Below are 16,714 nucleotides of genomic sequence, written 5' to 3'. Positions count from 1 at the left end.
AAGGCAGAAGCTATGTAAGTGCTCAATAAATACCTATTGATTTATTTAACTAGTTGAAATTAAGAGTTAAAATTGCACTTCGAAGCTCCAGGTTTTCGTCATCCATCAGGATATGGCTGAGGTTTTCGTAGGAGGGGAAGTTCCTGTTACTGTCAGCATAGCATGGAAGTGCTCGTGTTCAAAAATGCTGCTAGGTCAGCAGGTATGGAGATGCGGCTCACCTCCTACCTTCCCCACCATCACACTGCACTCCCATAAATCTTCAAGGCATTCATTTGCTCTGAGTCCCAGAAAACCCGGGGTGGTTCCCTGACTCACCGACCCCCACTGCTAAAATAATAAGGGCCTTACCCTTGTTGCATTGCAGAAGGGGGATGATAGAGCCAAGGCAGGTAGCGAATCACAGCCTTGTTATCTCTGTGGTTGCCCCGTGAGATTTCCATGGCTGTAATCTGAGCCAGCCCAACTTTGAGGTGTCCACCAAAAGTATCTTCATGCAGAGGCTGGGAACATGTCTTCATGTGGCTCTGCAAAAACAAATGGTATTTCATGGCTTTGGCAGAGTACCTGGAAAACTCCTGGTTGCTCTTTAAAAAGATCAGGTTGTCATTCCCTCACCTTCTATCACCACTCCCAAGTATACAACCCATTTAAACTTCTTCAATGGTTTCCCATTTTTCTTAGGATAAAGGGGGAGAGGGGAAATTCCTTAGCATGGCCTAAAAAGCCTGGAATGATCTAGTGACTGCAGACCTCTGCATCCTACCCCTTTATCCCCTCTACACTGGCTCCCTCCCATTACCAGCCTTTGCTTGTGCTGGTCTCTCTGCCCGAAACACTGTTCCTGCCTCTCTTCACTTAATTGACTGCTATTCATTGTGCATGTTTTAGCTCAAGTGTCACGTCCTCCAGGAAGTCTTCCCTGACCTCCCTGGCTAGGCCATATCATCCTATTAGAAGCTCCTATACCACTGTGTACCCCTTCTTCAGAGCAATTATGAAAGTCATAATTTTACACTATGTTATATGAGATTTTCATTAAAATTGGCACCTCACTACCAGACTATAAATTAAATGAGCATGGCTACTGTGTCCTTTTGCTCATTGTTGCATCCCTACATGCCTAGAACAACACCAGGCACATTATGGGTGCTTGGTACATATCTGTTGAATTAATGTAGAAAAGTTCCTTCTCTTGGTGTGGCTTAGTGGAAAGAGCACTGAAATGGAAACTGAGACCTAGGCTTCGGCCCCAGTTTAGGCCACTTGCCACTTGGCCTTTCTAATCTGTCTCCTAAATTGGAGGGTTGGATTATATCTCTAGTCCCCAACCTTTTGATCATCATGGATCCTTCTTACTGTTTTTCTCTGTATTTTGAAAGTGGTTATAAAGCTAGCTCAAGTGTTTAGGTAACGAGATCTCCTCTTCTTGACACTTGATGCCAAAGCCATCTGAGTGTGGGCCACCAGATTCGGGACTCAGTAACCAGCACATGGTCAAGTACCAGGGGGGCTTACTTAGGAATGAGTGGGTTCAGATACTGTGAGAAGTCACCAGTTTAAATTCCGATTCTACTTTCCACCTAGCATTTGCAAATCCATCCCTATCCCAAGAAGCACAGGGATCATTGGAGCAGAGTCTAGAAACTGAGTTGGGCGATGGAGGAACCTCATTTGTAGCTGATGAGCTTCTGGGACGACTAGATCCTATTTAACCAAAAGGATCATTTAGTGCCAGGTTGCCATCTGGCTGTTCCTTGGACCATGTTTGGATTCCCTTCTGCCCTCTGTCCAGGGCCTTCCCCAAATCTCTCAAGACTATCAATCTTTTAGCTCCCTAGTCAACTCACGGCAAGGAAGTTGACTTACATCAGTGATTCATCCCACCCTGTGAGGCACTCAGTCAATAAGCTCGACAACTTTGCTGGGATCTTGTCCACATGCAAATCAGAGTTTGTCCCATCCCTTGTCTTTAATCATTTTCTTGAAGAAGAGAGCTTTGATGCAGATAACCATGAAAGGCTTATGTTTGCATAATGTGTTCCAGTTTACAAAAGTCTCTTTGCACGCACTGTGCCACATCAAACCTCCTAACAGTCAGTAAAGGTAGATATTAGGCTTGTGTCACAAATGAGGGAACTGAGGCTCAAAGGTAGTTAAATGACACCACATGGCATAGTGAAAAGAGAGTGATCTGGTGCCGCTACAGTCTTAGGCCAACCCTGACTCCACTGCTTATCGGTAGCGCCACCTTGAGCACAAATCACAGCACTAACCCAGGCCTCAGTTTCTACATCTGTAGAATGGAGACGCTTTAACAGGGGGCAGCAGGAGAACTGAATGAATGGCCAAAGTAGAGCCATGCACAGAACTCCTGCCACGCAAACAGCCTTTCCTTTCTCTTTTCCCTCTTGCGCAGGCTGAACTCAGTTCTCCAGGCTCCCAAGACAGGGACTGTTAGAGAGCACCACAGCTGCCGCCCCAGGTAACAATAAGTCCCATCTGGTCTGCGTAAGTCCCTAAAACTGCCTCTGTCTTGCTCACCTGAGAAGTGAGCAGTGTAGGTAAGCCCTCTTACCTTCAGTTTGGTGAGAGTGTGCATGTCCGCCATGAAGTCCAGCACCTCGTTGATGTACTGCCTCACACACTCCATCGCGGCTGTCCCACACTGAAACACAAGGACACCGCTGGGTGGGCCCTCCGAGCCACCGCCTTCACTTTGGCCCTGACTGCGGTCACTGTCTTGTTTTGACTTCACGCTGTTTACTAACGAGTTGTTTCACATTCTGGAGTTCTGACTCACTCCGTTACTCTCCACCGTCTGTAACTGTCTGCCCGCAGTTTGGACAAAAATTGATAAAAGGTTTGTGGTGAAGAGGTAAGAAACGGGCGGCCTAGGGTAGACTGGGTTAACATGCTTTTTTCCCACTGGGTGATCTAACTGATTTTTGTTTGCTTGTTTTTGTTTTTGTTTGTTTTTGTTTGCTTTTAAGATAATTTATTGTCAAATTGGCTAACATACAGTGTATACCACGTGCTCTTGGTTTCAGGGGTAGATTCCCGTGATTCATTGCTACATACAACACCCCGTGCTCATCCCAACAAGTGCCCTCCTCAAGGCCCATCTGTTTTTGTTTTGTTTTTATTCTGAGAGAGAAAGAAGGAGAGCACAAGCAAGGGAGGGACAGAGAGAGAGAATCCCAAGCAGGCTCTGCACCATCAGCGTGCCGCCCAACATGGGGCTCAAACTCACAAACTGAGATCATGACCTGAGCCGAAACCAAGAGTAGGACACTCAACTGACTGAGCCACTCCTGTCTGCTTGTTTTTAAACTGGTCTGGGGGCACCAAGGTGGCCCAGTCAGTTAAATGTCCGAGTTCGGCTCAGGTCATGATCTCACAGTTCGTGGGTTTGAGCCCCACATCAGGCTCTGTGGTGACAGCTCAGAGCCTGGAGCCTGCTTTGGATTCTGTGTCTCCCCCTCTTTCTGCCCCTCCTCTCTCTCTCTCTCTCTCTCTCATAAATTAACATTAAAAAAAATTTAAACCAGTCTGTATACAAAAATTATCTTATGTAGAGCCATTATGCATCAGAGTCTTTATGACATGAATCACCCTAAAACTACAGTAACCCTTATCACTCTGGGGAGTCTTAGATACACATAAAATACGTGCCACCTAATTCTAACACTAGAATCTCGAATCTTTTTCCATCAAAAAAGAAAAGTATATAAACAAACATCACATTTGCTGAAAGGGTCAAAAATTCTTATTTTCAAGTCACTTACAATCTAACTCCTTACACACAGCAGGCGTACTATTAAATAGATAAACGTGATTGCTGCGTTCTTGCTAGGGATAAAGCAAGACAAAAAATGAAATGAAATGATCAGCTTCCCCACACGCACTGGTAGCATGTTTGGGAAATTTTAAAGGCAAAGAAAGCATACTTGTGTCTCTGGTTATTAAATGACATAAACCTGCCCAGGGCAGTGCAGTGAATTTAGGATTATAAGCAAAGAAAAGGAAACCGAACAGGCGGGCTGCTACATCAAAGCTGTATGAGAAAACCCACACATCAGGCCGGGTGTAATGTGGATGAAAAGCAGCCCGTCTTTGAAGCCATCTGAATACTATGCTAAGGCCTTTCTTAGCTTTCTTTTGGAAAATCTGGAACATTATATACTTAACTAGCTCACCCAGTGGCTCTCATTTTCCCATATTCATGTAAATCTGCACAGCCCTGAACTGTATCACCTCCCATCTCTTCTACAATGTTACGCCTGTCAGTTCCTCTGACAGGATAACAAACAGTAAAATAAGGTCATTGGCGGTTCTGTCAGAGTGTTTTCCAAGCATTTCATATGTTCTAAGGTTTTCTTCTTTTAATTTAAATCAAGTGAAGGAATTATAAAAGGTTATTGTGTTCTTGCTTTTGGAATATTAATCCTTTGGTGCAAGAAAGGATTTCCCTCCGATTTATTCCATTTTCTCTGACCTTTCACATGTCATGCAAACAGGAGCATATACTCTGTTCTTTAATTTCTTGAAAGGGATTTGTTTCTCTCATAGGCAATATTTTATATCATTTCAGCTAGGCAAATGTCAAAGAAAATAATTACTAGGAGCATTATTCAATATTTGTCTTTTCACTTTGAATTTCAAAGAATGAGAGCAAAGAGTTTACTAATATGCAGTTACTTTTGCTCTAGAGACAGGATCTACATCTAATAAAAGCCTTAAAATGCAGGATCATCTTAGGGAGCCTCTACACTTATAAAACAAAGCATGTAATTTCTAATCCCCCCCTTTTTTTCTACTTTGCAAAACATAAGCATAGCCTTGATGTGTTGTTTTAAAAAAAGAAAGTCAAGCTCCACTTGTTTTCAAAGGCCTATATTTATTTCAATGGGAAACTGATGATAAGGTGTTGAAAAAGTACTCTAAACTCAAAAACATGAACGCAAGTGAATCATATCCAATTCTTCCTTGAAACTTATGTCTGATTTTAAAGTTATGTTTCTTAGATTGTAAGGAACATATGCTCACTGTGGAAAACTTGGAAAAACAGAAATTAACAAAAATCACATAGTCCTAATTCTTGTCCTCCATCAGTGAAACCACTACCACCGGTATTTCCTTCCAACGTGTTTTGAACACATATAACATACACATATACATATAATTTTTATAAGCCTGAGATCATTTTTTTGTAACGTGCTTTTAAATTAAATCCATCATAAACATTTTCCAATTATTTATTCTTTTAAAACTTGATGTGGTAGCCACATAATAGTCTTTTTTATACATGTATCTTACTTTTTTTTTTATTACGAAATTTATTGTCAAATTGGTTTCCATACAACACCCAGTGCTCATCCCAACAGGTGGCCTCCTCAATACCCATCACCCACTGACCCCTCCCTCCCACCCCCCATAAACTCTCAGTTTGTTCTCAGTTTTTAGGAGTCTCTTATGTTTTGGCTCCCTCCCTCTCTAACCATTTTTTTCCCTTCTCCTCCCCCATGGTCTTCTGTTTGTACCTTACTTTATTTAAACAATACACTAATGCTGGTCAACACCAAAAAAACCCCCCAAAAACCACAATCTGATTTAACAATGGGCAGAAGACATGAATAGACATGCTTCCAAAAAAGATACCCAGATGGCCAACAGACACATGAAAAGATGCTTAATATCACTCATTGTCAGGGAAATACAAATCAAAACCACAATGAGATATCACCTCACACCTGCCAGAATGGCTAAAATTAAAAAGGCAAGAAATAACAAGCACTGGTGAAGATGTGGGGGAAAAGGAACCCTTGTATAGTGTTGGTGGGAATGTAAGCTGGTATGGTCACTGTAGAAAACAGTGTGGAGGTTCCTCAAAAAACTGAAAATACAAACACTGTAGGATCCAAAATGTCTACTACTGGGTATTTACCCAAAGAAAACAAAAACACTAATTCAAAAACACATGCACCCCTATGTTTACTGCAGCATTATTTATAATAGCCAGGATATGAAGGAAACTTAAATGTCCACCCATAGATAAATGGAGAAGGAAGATATGGAATGGAATATCATGCAGCCATAAAAGGAGGAGATTGTGCCATTTGAGACATGGATGGACCTAGAGGTATTATGCTAAGTGAAATAAGGCAGACTGAGTAAGACAAATACCAAACGATTTCACTCATACATGGACTGTAAAATAATAAGGAAGTATAAACAAACAAATAAAAAGCAGAATCAGACCTATAAACACAGAGAACAAACTGATGGTAGCCAGAGCAGAGGGGTGAGGGTGGGCAAAATGAGTGAAGAGGAGTGGGAGACACAGTTTTCCAGTTACGAAATGAAGAAGTCACAGAAATAAAAGGCACAGCATAAGGGATATAGTCAATGATATTGTAATAGTGTTCTATGGTGACCTAGCCTAGGGGTGAGCACGGCGTAACATAAAAACTTGTGGAATCATTACCTTGTACACCAGGAACTAATGTATCCTTGTGTGTGGGCCATACCCAAATTTAAACAATTTTTTAAAAAACAATATGCTAATGTTAGATCTTAATTTTGCTTCCATATTTTTACTATTTTAAATGCTGCTTTAATAAATATACTTTAATAAATATACTCTTTATGTGTGTATTAAATTATTTTCTCAAATAGATTACCAGAAGTAAATTGTCAAACTGTTTTTCAGCAAAGTTGCACCAATTTTCACTACCACCAGCAGTTCATAAGAATGCTTGTTTCACATCATCAATAACTTTAATCATCAAGAAAAACCTATTGAGTTGCTAGCTGATTTTAATTTTATATTTTAAAATATTTTAATACTTTATATCAATTTACACTTCACTGATTACTAGTGAGAGTAAGAAGTATATTTTGAATGGCTTATTGGTCACTGGAAAGGTTCCATAAATGGATCTTATTAACTTTTTTTAATGTTTTATTTTTTTGTTTTTGAGAGACAGAGAAATAGTGTGCACACACAAGCAGGGGAGAGCAGAGAGAGAGAGAGAGAGAGAGAGAGAGAGAGAGAATCCCAAGTAGGCTTTCCGCTGTCAATGCAGAGCCCCATACGGGGCTCAGTCTCACGAACTGTAAGATCATGACCTGAGGCGAAATCAAGAGTCAGTCACTCAACCGACTGAGCCACTCAGGCGCCCCTATAACTGTTTTTGTTTTTTCATTGCTATTGGAATGTTTGTCTTTTACTTGTTGATTTCAATAAAACTTTTATTTATTAGGGATATTATTTTTTAAGCCAGCACAGAGGTGGCAAATGCTGAGTTTTAAAGAATTAAACAACCAGGAAACTAGTGAGTGTGCAGCAGAGACTGGCTAAGTGCTCACAGTACCATTTCTCTTCCTCCCTAGCATGTGCCTAAACCAGATTTCCCATCATTGCTTGCAGTTGGGTGTGCCCATATGACAGTTCTAGCCAATAGGATGGGAGTAGAAGTAATAGGCATCATTCAGACCTGGCCCATGAGAACCTTCCAATGTACCATATTCCCTTCTCTTTCCCCAGCCACCAGCTGATTGCAGAGAGCTGCACGTAAACTTTCATTTGAAAGTCCTCCTCCTTCTGCTCATCAGGATACCCATTCAAACTTTATATGAGCAGGGCGCCTGGGTGGCTCAGTTGATTAAGCATCGGATTTCTGCTCAGGGCATGATCTCAGGTTTGTGAGTTTGAGCCACGCATCAGGCTCTGTGCTGACAGCTCAGAGCCTGGAGCCTGCTTTGGATTCTGTGTCTCCCTCTCTCTCTGCCCCTCCCCCACTCACACTCTGTCTCTCTCTCCTTCAAAAATAAATAAACATTAGTTTATTTAATTAATTAAACTTAATTTTATTAAACTAATTAATTAGTTTAATTAATTTTTAAACTTTATATGAGCAAACAATAAACATTCTGTGTGTTAAGTGGCTGGGAATTCATCACATGGCATCCTTCATCACCCTAACTACTAAAAGCTCTTTAAAAACACATAGTCTAGGGGCACTTGGGTGGCTCAGTCAGTTAAGCATCCAACTCTTGATTTCAGCTGAGGTTATGATCTCACAATTTGTGGGATCAAGCGCCATGTCGGGCTCTGCACTGACAGCACGGAGCCTACTTGGGATTCTCTCTCTCCCTCTCTCTCTGCTCCTCCCCTGCTCATGCACACTCTCTCTCTAAATAAACTTTTTTTTAAATTTAAGAAGCATAGTCTAGTAATTCTACTCCCCAAAATCTATTATAAAAAAATAGTCTCAAATATGGACAAAGATTTAAACACAAAGATGTTTCTCATATATTAGAATATTGAAATTAATGAAAATATACAAAAATAAGTAATGTTGCTTAATATTCTCTTTAATAGGTTATGTTTATTTAGCATTTACTATATGTCTGGCATTATGCTAATATGCTTTGCATGCATTATCTCACTCAATCCTCAAACTAGACATTGGGCCCTATTATATCTCATTCTATAGATAATACAAATCAAGAATCGTAGGTTAAATAACTTTCCTGATCACACAGCTAGTAAATGGCAGACCTCAAACTCTGGTGTGAGTCTAACCCCCGTGCACTTAACCACTATTTTATGGTGCATTTGCATGAGGTAATAACTCTGCAGCCACCAAACTTTGGGGTAAATGCTTATAACATATGAAGCCAGAGCCACATTTATATGCTATGGTTTGAACTATGTTTAAAAAAACATGCACAGAAAAAGTTAAAGTAAATACATTAATATATTGGCAATAAAATTATCTCTGGGTTGAATTATTATTTTTCCTCTGTCATAGAATTTCTCCACATCAAAAAAATTAAATAAACAGCATTTTAAAAATATAATGTTTAGCACTGTGGGTAAAATTGGTATACTTATAAGTGTAAATAAATAAAACCCTTTTAGAAAACAATATGAGAATACATATCATCAAGATAGTCCTACTCTCTAAGGAATTTATGCCAAGGATAGAATTCAAAATAAACATAATGATGGTCTTTGTAGAAATATATGTGTGTGTGTGTGTGTGTGTGTGTGTGTGTACATACTAGCAATGAAACTGGAAAGTAAATAAACTTCTAACAATATGGAAATAAGCAAATTAGCATACTGAATAGATCAAAATATGAAAAAATTTTCCAAAACAATATTTCTGATTGGCAGAGGGATTACAGCTGATCCTTTTTCTTTTAAATTTTCTCTATTAAAAATTTAAATAATTTTTTTCAATGAATAATTAATATCTCTAAAGTTTCTGAGTTTCACTGCAGTCAACTTGCTACCAATGTTATTGTGGTTTCTCATCCTTAGCCCTTCAGTGAGAATCTTAACCTATTTTGCCAAATAGTTCACTAATGGGAATTTTTTAATTTTCAGAGGAAATATTGTAAAGAAAAACAAAGTATCACAACGCTTATTTCTTTCTGGCAGTAGTCAAATCAAATTGGTTAACAGGTGCCAGTGTAAGAAAAGTGATTCTGGAATAATTGAACTATAATCAAATCTATTTTTTATGTCTGGTAATTTCTCTCCTCCCCTTAACTGGCTGCTTCACTTTTACTCATGTTTCCTGGAATTAAAAGTTTCCAGGGGCTGGGGTTAATATAAATTTTCACTACCTCTCTTTTAAAAAAATGCTAACATGTTTTCAATTTTACAGTGTTTGTTCTATCAAAAATGAGCCAGGACACAGGCCAAAAATACTTCTTTACTAAATGGGGAAATGAGAAGAAATACAAAATGTAGAGATGATTAATTCAGTCAGGACTTACTCCAGGTACAGAGGCAATCATCTGCTTGCTCAGGATTGTTGACTCAGCTAGTTTGGTTCCAGCATCTGCACAAATAAACTAGTAAGAAATTGAAAGCATAATTACTTTTAAGAGCACTTGGACAGTAATAAGTTATTTATAGTTTTATTAACTTGGCCTACATTCATTAGCGTTTACTCCCGTGACAATCTGCCCTGGATATATAGGACTTGCTAATCATGACAGTTTGTTCCTATCAGAAATTGAGGATCATAGTACTGAGATTAACACATGGATTCTTACTTTACCCAGACAGCTCAGTGGCACTGAAATGGTGCATTCAATCAAGGGAGAAAGGAAAGACATCAACACTGTCAGATTTATTCTGGAGTTATTATATTTACTCCCTAGTGCTTCTCGAGAGTTCCTGACTTCTCATAGATTTTCCAGACTTCTATCATTATACATTTAACATGAAAACAGAAATATAACCAACCTCATTGTGAGCAATCTGCCTGTGTCTTCTCTAACTTCACCCATGCCTATCCTCTGTGCTGATGATGACCCCACCCCCACTCCTGTCCTTGCCCCACGGGACACTTCACACACTTCCACTATAACAGTTGCGACCTTAGACTGCAGTGACCTATGAAGTCTGTTTCACAACCTGCTACAAGCTCTCCAAGGGCACAGACTCCATCCATGCATCTGACCTGCCTGACTAGCTTCCTGCCTGACATCATGGAGGGGTTCAGCAAAACTTGGTGAAATGAATCAATTAACCAATTATGACAAGCTCAGGATGAGGACGGATTGGCCAGGTTCCAATTTAATTTACTTCGTTACGGATTTTTATAGGTGTTTCCCACCTCATGCAACACCCAGCTATTTATTAATGGTTTCAAGACAAAGTTACACATGAAATCTGCAGACTTTGCTATGAGCTAGTAGGTCCTGGTTAATTTGTCCTCTCTGGCCTCTGGCCGGTGGTCCCAACAAATTTGGGGTCCAAAGCTGCTGCTGTGCATGGTTCAGCGGCTCTGAAAGCTTTCACACTGACAGCCCTACCTTCTAACCCATTCCACTCTCACTCTAGAAGAGCACAGAAAAGTTAGGAAGATCAAGATGAGGAGTTCAGCAAGGCAGGCTAGCTCCCTGGCAAACTGGGGAGAAATAATACCGGTTAGGGTGCTAGAGAAAAGCTCACGGGGGCCTGATGAAGACCAGAAACCAGCATGTTGTCAGGCTAATCAGGGGTCAGGATCAGAGCATAATAAATAGGTAACAGGCTTTGGCTAACAAGGCAGAGATTTAGGCCGAAGACCTTTTGAGGGCAAGTATCCCTGAGGCTGCTCATTCAAGGCTTTGTTCAAGAGCTGGTCATCAAGTGTGGTCCTGCAAGAGAGGTATTTCAACACGTAACTGAGCTGGGGGCCAGAGGACAACAGGCAGAGCCTTCTCTGAAAGCCACATTGCAGGAGCAGATACATACCACCACTCTACATTCATGTACAGTCATTTCCCTTTGCCTCAAATACAGTTCCAGAAGGCTGAGGAATCTATTTGGCCATTAACTCTGAATCTAGCAAAGAAAGTACCAGCAGGTACTATCCAGGGAATACCTGCAACTTTCCATTATTTTATTCAGGAATGCTTACGTCTTCTGTCAGCTCTCTAACTAGGACTTATTCCTAATATAAGAAAAAGTAGGGGCGCCTGGGTGGCTCAGTCGGTTGAGCGTCCGACTTCGGCTCAGGTCATGATCTCATGGCTCATGAGTTCGAGCCCCGCATCGGGCTCTGTGCTGATGGCTCAGAGCCTGGAGCCTGCTTCGGATTCTGTGTCTCCCTGTCTCTCTGCCCCTCCCCTGCTCATGCTCTGTCTCTCCCTGTCTCAAAAATAAATAAAAACATTAAGAAAAAAAAATTTTTTTTTAAAAAGTAAATACATCAGAATTTTTTTTTTTTTTTAAAAAGGAAAGCCTATAACTTTGGCCAGAACCTGTCAGTAAAAAAAAGTAAAATATCTGCTAGAAGTACATGATCAAAAGAAGAAACAGTCCCAACCTCCTGGCAGATAACACATGTTTTCCCATAAAATGTATTTTCAAAAGCTATCAGAGTCTGCAATCTAAGACAAACTACTCATAACTAAGTTTCAAAACCTCTGTCAGGATACCAACATTTTAATTAATTTCTTTGCAACAGAAATGAGAGCCAAGAGAGGCCAGAAGGGAGAGGACAGAACTGCATGTAAGCGTGAGAGAAGGGAAGTCAGGGCAGTGGAGATGCTCTGTGGTGGGTTCACACCGGGGGCCCCCAAAAGTGTGCTTGCCTGGCCTGGCTGTGCCCTTGAGAGCAAGAGAAGATTTGCAGAGAAGCGATACTTCAATGTCTCTATCTCCCCTGAGCAGAAGCCTTTCTCACCTATGACACTCAGCCAAGCAGAATGAGTAGCATAATGGAAGGACGGTGTCAGCCACGTAGCCCCAAGATATGAGGCCAAATTAAAATGTTTGGTAACTCTTAGAAGTCAGAATTAATCAGAAATCCCCCTGCAAATTTATGGAAGTACCGTGGAGAGTCTGGTGTATTAACAGGTATAAAAGTGGATAAGCCTCTAAAATCATCTACTATTGGGGCGTCTGGGTGGCTCAGTCATTTAAGCGTCCAACTGCGGCTCAGGTCATGATCTCATGGTTTGTAAGTTCAAGCCCTGCATCAGGCTCTGTGCTGACAGCTCAGAGCCTGGAGCCTGCTTCAGATTCTGTGTCTCCCTCTCTCTTTGTCCCTCCCCAGCTTGTGCTCTGTCTCTCTCTCTCTCTCTCAAAAAATAAACACTAAAAAAATAAAAATAAAAATAAAACCATCTACTATTTATTTTTTATCAAGGCATTTAAATCCAGTGTAATTGCGAGGGGCAGGGGGCACCTCAATGGCTTAGTTGGTAGAGCATGCAACTCTTGATCTCGGGGTTGTGAGTTCGAGCCCCATGTGTGGTATGGGGCTTACTTATTAACATTTTTTAAAAGTTTTTTTTTATCAAAAATAAAAATAAATCCAGTGTAATTTTTACATAATATGTACAACTAAAACCTTAATAAACACTTCTTTTTACATAACTGCCAACCATAAGCTGAAAAATCCCATTACAATTTTATAGAATTGCTCACAATATAAAGACATAAGTAAAACTCAGAGAGGGGAAGGACGTCTGTTGCAGAAGGAAGAATTTCATACTTTGAGACAGAAATATGCTACTGAAACACACACTCCCACATGAATACAAAAGAATACAAAAGAAAGGCGATATCCATTATGTGTCTTGCTAAATTCATTATCAAAATGAGACTCAAAATAGTATCTCCACCTCTCATCCAGAGAGTGATCAGATTATTACTAACTCAACTAATGTTAATACCCCACGTCAATAGTATCTGTGACTTAAAAAGAGGCGTCCCTCTGTCAGTTCTTTGTCCTCTAGCCCACCACTAGCCTGTCTTTAAAAGAGAAATCTTTCACCCACACGGTTTCTTACACTTGACTGTGCAGGTGTATCCCACACAGTGGGGGTGCTCCATGCAAATCAGCACAATGTCTACTCTTAACACATAATAAGGGCTGAGGAAATTCGTTTTGATTTGGGCTCATATAGCCTTTACAGAAGCTTTTAATGAGTTATCACCCTATTATGAAAATTCTGCTTTAATCTATCTAGATAACACTTATGATAACCTATTACACCCAAAATATCTCCAGCAGACCAGCAGCAAAGATGTCATAATTGAAAAGTTAAAATGTTGACAGGTCTGAATTAAAACAAGATAGGGCATCTGTCCAATGTGCAGAAGAACTATATCCTGGTGGTTGACAACTTAGATTCTGAAGAATACATATATTTTTCTTATTTGGCAAATCCTTTCCTACCTCCAAGCCTCTTTTTCTTTAAAAAATAAAACATCCACTTGCGCCTTTACGGCCTTCAGACGTTATATGCAGGTAAAAACAAATAACAGGAGTCTATGGCTAGACGACCACAAGAGAGCAGGTGGGAGATTTCCCATGATGCCGGGCCTCTAGAAAGAATTTCTAGGAATTAAAAAACAGATTGGTACCTATCATGACCCTGAAACATTTAAAACTTGGGTGGCCACACATCCCTTGGGCAAGTGTTTCGTTGTTCTTTAAGGGCAGAGTATTTGATAAACAACAAAGGTATCATCTATCTATGAGAAGAGTATAAATGGCTCAAGGCCTGTGAATTTATCTATCTAGGACATTATTAGAGGAGTAGTAATGGAAATACCCTGGTGGTCTCTGTGGGATGGAAGAATGAAGGGTAAATCCGAGGTCTGAGCAACTGACTATCTTGTCACTAATAGAGCTAGTGTCACTCATGATGGATCACCGGGGGAGTTTTTCCTTCCAATTGTTGCTTTCTTTTCTGTTTCCAAGTTCCATTTTCAGTTCAACAAAGCCACCCCCACTGCCATCAGATTATGTTTGCTGATATCTGTGGAAGAAGTCACTGTTGGCCCCAGACATATTATCTGTCCATACTGTGAGCCTGGTCCTCTAGGTGCCAGAAACTGATGCTCTATCAGTAAAGAGGAAAGCTTTTCTCTGACTGCAGACTACATTCACTGGCCTAAGAGAAGCCACCAGAGAAAGGCTATCACCTCCGCCATCCTCCAGACACACCTGCAGGAACCAGGCGGTCAAGGGCAAGAGAAAAAGGAACTGGGAAACCCTACCAAAAGATGTCCTATTCTTGAAGAGAGACAAAAGATGCTTCTCCCTCAACCCATGAGGGGCCCCATGGAGGACCTCTCTCCATGGCTTAGCCAGGAACTACCAGGCAGAGATGGAAAGTACTTTGGTTTTTTAAAGCATGCCTCACTTTTATTTCTCTCAGTAATGAAAATTGACTGTATATAGAACAAAGACATAATACTTCCAAATAGCATAATGTTTAATATTTTTTGTTGGGAAGATTGAAACATTATTCATAAAGTTGTTTCTCTTTGGCATGACCTCAAATCTTCTCTGAAATACCTCTCCAACCCAAATAATTTTACAACTAGATTCTTAAAATGTAATGATTCCATGACAAATACATACTGGTTTTAAAAAGACGGAGATGGTATTTATTTGAAATGGTATATGAGAATCCAAAAAAAAAAAAAAAAAACCACATTCAGAACAATCTACTTTTTTGTCTTCTTTATTCCTAAAGCTAATTTGTTTTTGTTATTTATTCACCTAGCTGTGATACAATAATCACTGTTTTCATGGTTTCCTTAAACACTGGGCAATTTAAACTGCCAGTGTTCTTTTTCTGTCTTGTGACAAGTGCTTATTATGGTTGACTAATGTACTTCACAGAAAGCCAGGCCCCAGCAGCAGTCACTGAACGGCATGCTAGACCCCAAGAAGATCAGCTACATATATCAGCTCTGCTCAAGATTGAGGGCAACTGAGGAAACGTTCTCCCATGGAAGCAGGAAAGCACCTTCAGCATCTGGAAACCCAGGTTGTTTTGAGGCGGGAGGTTCCCATCCAGAATGCTATCAGAAGCAAGTGACTCCCAGACACTGTCAACCCGCTAGCTTAAATCCCTCACGGGCTTTTTCACTAAGGCCAGTTCACTTGCTCTCTTCTCCAAACCAGTGTCGATCCCATCAATCCTTATGGTCAGTTTGGGTCAAAGTTGTTTGTACTCAAAAGCAGTGGTGCTGCCCAGGCATAAGTAGGAAGGGCTGGCCAGTGGCAATCCACTGGTAGAGATTCAAAGTCTGCCTCTCCTTAGGAAGGCCAGTAGCTCCTGGCTCTGATTTGTTCTTCTGTCTTCCTCTGGGGTCTTCTAGCATCCTGATACAATGGGAGCCATTTCATTCTGACTATACTGTACCTGACATTCACTGCTGCCACTCGCCAGCCATCACTGCTCTCAGCCAGCTCCAGTGTGCCCCGCAAAGCTAAGCCATGGCTCACTGAAAGTACACCAACTTCTTATTAAATCTCATGCCTTTGAGAAAAATTCAATTCTGGTTCTAAGGATTAGTAGTATATGGCAGGGGAGGAAGGAGATCAGTAGTGAATCTTAGATAGTAAATGATGGGTATGGTTCCTCCTCTTCTCCCTGGTAAACTCCTGAACTTCGGCACATACTTTAAGGTCCATACGGTCCCTCTTCTACACCACACTTCCTTACTCAGTGCACACCTCTGCTACTGTACCCATCACCCTGTGTTGGAAATGCTTGCTTACATGTCAGCTTCACCTACTGGACAGCAAATTCCTGGAAGGAAGGAGGCATGGCTTATTCATTATTTCCCCAGCACCTGGGCCAGGTCTGGGCTCCTAGTGGCTTAATGAGCCTTCTTCCATCTCCCAGGCTGAGCTGGCCACTCCCTCCTCTTCGGCACTCTACATACTGTGCAGACTTTCAGTATAGGCGTTAGCACATGATCAGGATAGGGTTTATGCCTTTTACATTGCTATACCCCTAGAATCTAGCCCCAGACAGATGGCCAGTAAACATCTGTTAGATACTACTGAAGGGTCACATGGGGCCACAGGATGGAAGACAGCACAGTTCAGGTCAGTGCAGGTTATCAGTGCAGGGAGTGATTTGAGAAAAAGCAGAGTTTTAGCAGAATTCCTTTAGTTAGCCAGAGGCTAGAAGACCGAATTTGTGTGCAGAGAGAGGAAGGCACTGCAAACAGCTAGGAGCTCTTACGGTAAGAGGGGCGAGTGATGCAAGGAGCCCGACCGGGCTGTGAACAGACCCTGTGGTCAGATGCGGATACCACTTCTGCCAGCTGTGTGCTCTTGGGCAAGTCACTGTACCTCCCTGAGCCTGTCTCTCACCTGCGGTCCAGAACTAATACCTCACATGGCAGTAAGGATTAAGGGTAACATGTAAAGCACCCAGCATA

General features: G+C 41.1%; 1 protein-coding gene across 6 annotated transcripts in view; it reads right to left on the bottom strand.

Annotated features, from left to right (window-relative positions):
- The window catches only part of UNC79 (unc-79 homolog, NALCN channel complex subunit), a 267,414-nt gene that overhangs the window by 25,464 nt on the left and 225,236 nt on the right, over nucleotides 1-16,714 (bottom strand). For all 6 annotated transcript variants that reach the window (XM_030319845.1, XM_032593446.1, XM_032593447.1 and 3 more), the window contains 3 exons: nucleotides 9,796-9,873; nucleotides 2,579-2,668; nucleotides 352-527 (listed from right to left, as the gene is read on the bottom strand). In XM_030319845.1, coding sequence (XP_030175705.1) covers nucleotides 352-527; nucleotides 2,579-2,668; nucleotides 9,796-9,873 — 344 coding nt within the window. The remainder of the gene's footprint in view (nucleotides 1-351; nucleotides 528-2,578; nucleotides 2,669-9,795; nucleotides 9,874-16,714) is intronic.

The sequence above is a fragment of the Lynx canadensis genome, chromosome B3, assembly GCF_007474595.2.
Source record: "Lynx canadensis isolate LIC74 chromosome B3, mLynCan4.pri.v2, whole genome shotgun sequence".
NCBI classification, from domain to species: domain Eukaryota; kingdom Metazoa; phylum Chordata; class Mammalia; order Carnivora; family Felidae; genus Lynx; species Lynx canadensis.
This window is presented reverse-complemented; position numbering and strand designations above follow the sequence as displayed.